The sequence below is a fragment of the Lepisosteus platostomus genome, chromosome 9, assembly GCF_059453375.1.
Source record: "Lepisosteus platostomus isolate fLepPlt1 chromosome 9, fLepPlt1.hap1, whole genome shotgun sequence".
NCBI lineage: Eukaryota > Metazoa > Chordata > Actinopteri > Semionotiformes > Lepisosteidae > Lepisosteus > Lepisosteus platostomus.
Window position 1 is genome coordinate 45,286,391 of NC_142619.1, and position 6,756 is coordinate 45,293,146.

General features: G+C 37.2%; 2 protein-coding genes across 2 annotated transcripts in view; one reads left to right on the top strand and one right to left on the bottom strand.

The window, feature by feature from the left end:
* Positions 1–2,825, bottom strand: part of cped1 (cadherin-like and PC-esterase domain containing 1) — a 100,627-nt gene extending 97,802 nt beyond the window's left edge. The window contains exon 1 of the mRNA XM_088645215.1: positions 1,267–2,825. Within this exon, the coding sequence (XP_088501341.1) occupies positions 1,267–1,518 (252 nt within the window). The 5' untranslated portion in view covers positions 1,519–2,825. The remainder of the gene's footprint in view (positions 1–1,266) is intronic.
* Positions 2,826–3,424: 599 nt separating this feature from the next.
* On the top strand, positions 3,425–6,181 carry LOC148655077 (uncharacterized). Its single transcript, XM_088646614.1, has 2 exons — positions 3,425–4,891; positions 5,364–6,181. Exons 1-2 carry the CDS (start codon positions 3,425–3,427, stop codon positions 5,520–5,522), a joined length of 1,626 nt encoding a protein of 541 aa, XP_088502740.1. The 3' UTR covers positions 5,523–6,181.
* Positions 6,182–6,756: the final 575 nt, after the last annotated feature.

Below are 6,756 nucleotides of genomic sequence, written 5' to 3' on the forward strand. Positions count from 1 at the left end.
TTGTTTCAAGTTAAAATCCTAGGGGATTCTTAAATAGTTTTAACAATCTTTAACTGTTTTATCTCTAGATCAACTTCATTCTCAGTTAACAAAAAGATTATCACAACACACGGATACATGGATATAACTGACAGTGACAGCAGACTTAATACTGCTGTCATTTTATCTAATATTCATTTAATTAAGCTTAGACTCATCAACGAATCTATTAAAGGCACAGTAGATCATTAAAAAACTAAATGCAACCCATATCCAGCCAAAGATTTAACTTAGAATTTGAACAGTACTGTACACTGTTTTTAAATAACTAGAAAGTATTATGAGAAAGGTTGACTCCTTTACTTTTTAATAATGAAACCCTTTTAAATTACATATTCTAAGTATCATACTCTATTCTAAAAGTTAAGTGTAATCAATTTTCTTTTTCTTGAAACAACTACACTTCCTCATTTTAATTTACCAGATGGGAATCAAACAAGCTGGTCTAAACTAAGTTTAACTTACATCTTTTTAATACAGGTTTGGTTTGTACCGGGCAATTGCAATTTAATGTTGACACGAAGGACAGCAGTTTTAAGTTCTGGATGAGTTCTGCATAGTCCCTCTATTTGGAGAACACACTGAACAGCTTTCCATAAAGTAATCCCGAGGGTTTTCGCTAAATTTGCATTTCACTGTAAAGCCAGAGATGAATTTTGATTAGTTTGTGAAAACACAGAAATAACGTCGCTTAACAGCTACGTTTATCCAAAGCAACAGCAGAAACAACGATCAATGCACAAAGGGTGGACTAGAGCAAATGTTTCATTTCTTACTACTACACTTTTCTCAGTTACTCGAGGAGTGCAGGAGTGCAGTGAACTTTACTAATGCATTTCAAGTCCTAAACAAATTGACAACTTCAATATTGCAAAGATATCTCAAACAGTCCTGAAGAATTAACAACGGTTGCCGCGTCAAGGCTACGATTTAAGCAAAGGAGGCCAGGCAAGTTAATTGATTTAAACCCGATGGGGGGAACACACACTGTTGATATTTTAGAAAATGTTGACGTTTTATTATATCAATTGCATTTGGAAAGAACGAAACAAATCATAAATGGAAACTAACTCGACAGAAAGGCATTCGTTCTAAATGGTATGTTTACTGGGAGTACTGTACAGTGTCTAAAAAGGCAATGTTTATATAATACCACTCGCAATTGAAATATCACTCCAGTCGATTGAGAATGGACATTTAACAACGACAAATGGGTGCAGTACTCACGTATGTTAGATTTTGTAAAGCGTCACGCAAAGAAATCAGGCGCCCCGCGATTCTTGGGAACTTCTTGAAGTGGTCCTCTCTGCTCTCAGTTCCAACAGAATTGTTGCCTTCGTTACATCCAGACTGATTTGATTTAAACCGACTCTTTGCTACCATCAGCGTCTGGTAGAAGAGGCATATTGCAATCCCTAAAATCAGCACGGGACGTGTACAATATCGGCGACGAAGCACCAAAAGCCACCGAAAAAACATCCCCACTTCTTTCAGACCTCCGAGAGCAGGGGATAAACAAAAACATTTAAATACTCACTTCTTCTTTTCTGCATTCCACTTGAAGGAGCCGTAGAGGCAGTACTTGAAAGTACTTAAAAATTGAGGCAATACCGTGAGGTGTAAAAAGCACATTGTAAATGAACATTAAAGGCAAGAAACACTTCTGTTTCATTTTATCCCTAAAGGTTTCAATGTTGCTTTGTAGTTCGGTTTTTAAAACGTATTTTAAAGAATATCCATCAATGTAGGCTGTCCAGTAAGATTCAAAAATAAAAATGTCGTTTTCTTGACGAACAAACAACCCCACTGTAAATCCAGTCTTACAACCAAGCTACAATATATTACATTTTTGGATACAAGCATAGCAGTCTAACCCGAGTTAAAGCAGAAAAAAAAGTTTTTTCCACTTCAGAGAAAGGAGCTTCTGGTGGACTGTTGATTAAAACCACTCTGAGGAGTTCAGCCTCATGACTCCAGCTAATCACACGCCTTCCCTGTCAGAATCCGACAGTAAAATTTGTGCAGCCTTCCTCTCTTTGGCCTCCCAGAGCAAATTATCTTCAGAAACAATAGTTCGTTTTCTGAAATTAACAGCCCCGCGTTTCTACTCTCCATATACGGTCAATACATACGGTCAGTCTGGATTCTGAAACTCCAGTGTACACAGTAAAATCAAACCCACCTGGTTTTTTAATCCTAAAAAAGTAAACAGTTACTTCCTTTCTGCCCTTTCTTCCCAGATTAAAGCGAAGTAACAAACCGCTCGTCTATTATTATTAATATTATTATTATTTTTATTATTGAAGTAGTCTGAAGTACTTTGTGCTCTGCATACCAAGTGGTAAGGCTATTAAAACTAAACCTCTCAGTCGGAGTCACAGATTGTATTCCAGTTGCCACTAAAATATTACAACGCCAAACTTCTATTTCGAGTGGTACGCCTGGCATCTCAAACACCAGGAAAATCATTGGACATTTGTTCCAGACAGTGAAAAGTTTATATTCGCTTCTTTAGTGCTAATGATATTACGCAACCACAAAAATGATACATACTGCATCCATTTTCATTTAACTAACTTTGCCGGAGTTAACGGTATTTTAAGATCAAAAGATATGATGTTAAAAAACATGCAATTGTTATAGCCATTTCACTTGTAGTACTTGTAGCACTACTTTATTGTGGAAATTTCGAAGTACTACGATTCTGAGTTCTCTATACAGTTACAACCGGTGTGTATTGTTAATTCTATTAACTTGTTTCTAGGAGCAAATTTATGGATATATATTTTTAACATAATGAGTTTAAGTATATGAGAACGTTATGAAACCCTTTCAATTCCAGTCAGACCAAAAACAAAAGCAGAGTCAAACAACAACAAAAAAACAAGTAAATGTAAACGTTGTTTATATACTGTATGTATTTTTAGGGTTTTAAGTCTAAAATGGTCTGAGTCTCCAATTTCATTTAGTTTTTTTTTTTAAACAGCGGTATTAATAACGGTAGTATATATAGTAATTGTGACTTCGCTGATCATGACTGTTGGACGTTTGTTCTTGAAGTCGCCTTCAGTTTAAATTAGGATTCCCAGGTGGCGTAAACGGATCCTGAGTGTTGATTAAAAAAAAGTATTACACTCTGTGGGAAGTAAGGTGTCATGATGTCAATATGAACAGGTTTTAATCAAGCACGATCCAAGAACAAAGGAGGGTTCATCAGGATTTTCTGAGGAAAATGGGTTTGGGAAAATCCGCATTCCTCCCAGAAGAAAATATTTTAAATAAACACCACCACAATAAATAAATAAAACTCTATAGCTAACATTACTTATAACTAAAGTATTAACTTGAAAAGACGCAGTTAACCTGACACAACTACCTTTTCAACATGGGATTTTTTCTCCAGCTGCAGGACTTGGAGATGAAAGTCAATGCAACGAATGAGAGGTGGGAATATGTGAACTCCACAAAATCGCAGAGCTCTCTTAATTTTGCGTTTGCAATAGCTAATTGCGCTGTTCTCCTTTTTACCTGTTTTGCCGGTGTCTTTGGGAACGTGTTGGTCATCTGGGCGGTGTGCCGTCAGAGATCACTACAAACTTCAAACAACGCACTTCTTGTTAATCTTGCAACAAGCGATCTCCTCAGGTGTGTGATCGATTGTCCTTTGCTTCTAGCTATAATTTTATGGGGTTACAACATTAATGATTTAGGTTCCGTGCTCTGTCACACTCAGGCAGTTTCTTTTTCGCTCAGCTGCTGTGTTCAGCTTCTCACCTTAGCTAGTATCAGTGCAGAGAGGTACCAGGCTATCGCTCACCCTTTCAAAACGAGCCAAAGGAAAAGGAGAGTTAAAATATGGATACCTCTCACATGGACCCTAGCAGTGCTCGTGTCATCCTTATGTATCACAATTGCTGAAGACACTCCAGTTTACGTGAAGTGCAGAGGGATACGGGTGGAAGTTCTTACATCCTTTGACACTTTTGGGCTGTACATCCTAGTGCCGATTTGGTTTGCCTCATTGACAGTCATTATTGGGTTCTACGGCCGTATATTTATCGTCGTGAGAGCTCACACCAAGAAAATCTTCGACAAAGGAACTTCCTCTCTTCCCCCGCCGGCGAAGAAGGGTAAAGATGTCAGAATCGACGGAAAACAGCTAGCAGACAAGAAAAATTCTGAAGAGGAAAATAAATCAAAGGCTAATAATGACTCACGTTGGTTAGGTAATAAAGCATCACTAACTGCGGTAGTCAATCCTAAAGCAGGCACCAAGACATCGGTACCCATTGACGCTGAAGTGTATACAGCATCAGCAGCCGCCTTCTCCGATTTACCTGTTGCAGGAAATCGATCAGTGGCTCTACCAAGTATATCTGTCATTCCAGAGGAGACTGTCAAGGAACGTCCAACGTCACACGCAGTGAAAACTACACCGGGCTGCCTTCCGTCATTACCATCAAGTACGGGAGAGTATTCGCAGGGCAACCTTTTCAAGCCAGGTGTTAGCGTGGATCCTGCACCGGTCGCAGTATTAACTGGCTTTAAAGTCAGCATCGCCGAAACACATCATGTGGAAACTGCACAGGTGCAATGCTTATCAACCTCACCTGCAGTGGAAGGCCCTTCAGATCATCCTCCTGACCCACCTGCTGTTGCACCTCAAGCAGACGAAGTCGCGGGTGCAGTGTGCATGATGCCGTCGTCTTTCAGCAGAGAAAGAGCTAAGGCTGGCAAAGAAGGCAAGCTTGCAAAACGTTCGGGATACATTGTAATAACGTTTATTGCCTTTTGGATGCCGCTCATTATATCAGTGCTTATGAATCCCTTCACTCTCCACAACCCCGAGACTGTAAGTTTTAATCTTTCGAGTTGTTAAACAATTTTCTACAAATACCTTTGTTAATGTAAAAAAATAGAATATATTCAGACGTATCTTCAAAATTTAGACTACCGTATACAGTATATGTACGCTACACTGTACTAGAATTAAACTATAATTATATTTAAAAATCAAGCAGCTTACCCTGTACTACAATTAAGCTAAAATTATATTTAAAATTAAGCATCTTACCTTGCCTTGATATTTTAAAGAACGGTGTGAATGTTTACTGCAATTATAAAATACGTAACTGACATATGCGGGTTTAATTAGTGGGTAAACATTCAGCCTCTCACTGTCAGTACAACAACATTAGAAGTTATCGGCTGTAACATTTTCATTTCAACATGAATTCAAATGCATTCATTTAGTAAATTAATTTGGACTACAGTATGCAGACTTCTAACGGATGTGTGGATCGCTCTTTTTTTTTTTCTTTCAGGTGCAGAAGATTTTAGAAGTGGAAACATTTGCCGTTGCATTGGCGTGCATGACAGCGGCTGTAAACCCAATAACGTACGCAGTGGTAAATCCACAATTCCGGTCAGAGTTTCGGCAACTCAAGACAAAATATAAATCCAAATTGTTTTCAAAAACATAGAAGACCGTTTTATTAACCCTTCAATTCTATATAATCTATGACTTAAATAAAACACAAAACTTTCAAGTTTTCTTGAGGTGGTATAGCAGAACAGAAGCTTCTATTTTTTTAAACTAAATTGCAAGGATCCACAGCCGAATCGTTGTTTTCCCTCTTCTCTTTTCAGCATGGAATAAACCTATTACTTGTTCCTTTGCAGCCTACGCATGCTGACGCAGGGACCAACCTGAACTACTTCTGATAATTATGAGTGCTAACGTTTGAGACACACTTCAGACCAGCAGGTTGTCGATGTTTTATCTGGAATTAGAAATAGAATTGAAAAATGAAGAAGTTAAAATAGAATTTCCCGTTACTGGTCCAAATAATCAGCTATGCTGTACATCGACAATGAAATAACCCAATACAAGGAATTTGCTAGGTGTTATATTTGAATTTAGCCATTTTCCAGTTCTACATTTGATCATACTGTACATTTTTTAACAATTTAATTTAGAAGAGTTGCACCCATTTATCCTTGGAAGCTCTGTCCTATTTATATATACAGCCACTATAGGAGTCTTTGTGCTTGATGCACTGGATGTTATCAGTAATCTCCATGTGTCCAAACTATGAAGACCTAAGACACATTCATTTTGAGCTTTGCATGCTACTGTATTTTCTTCAATCTTGCACAACATAAAATTGGCTTGCAGGATTTTTGTAACATTTACAATATTATGTTGATTATAGTGTATTCATCACTGATTTGTATCAATGATTTTCTTTGTAATATACTGTATCGCCATTTCAACTTGGTTTCAAGAGTTTCAAAAGTATACTTTTCTTTTTTTTTCTGTCAATATACGCATTTGCAAACCACTTGATTTCATTGCATGTTAATACACTGCATGTTAATACAATATAAGAGGAAAAATACTGTTGTTTTTAAGTCTATAAAAAGTACTGTTAGCCAAAATACAATGGCCCAACAATGAACACCTCTAAACAAAATGCAGCTTGGCTAAACCTTAACATTTCACTGGACAATCTATAAAATTAGGTTGCTGGACAGAGGTCAATCTTATTTTAAATAGACATTGCACTATCAAGGCAAATTAAATTACAAAACAAAGAATGCTTCTGGAAAGCTTAGATTAGATACGCAAAAAAAAAATATCCCCTTAGTTTTTTTCTGATATGTCAGACAAATACTGCCATAATAAATGAAGCTCAAATACTAATACAATCATGA

Coding starts and splice junctions, on each gene's coding strand:
- LOC148655077 (XM_088646614.1), top strand. CDS start 3,425: ATGGGATTTTTTCTCCAGCTGCAGGACTTGGAGATGAAAGTCAATGCA. Junction 4,892..5,363: donor CTCTCCACAACCCCGAGACT/GTAAGTTTTAAT, acceptor TTTTTCTTTCAG/GTGCAGAAGATTTTAGAAGT.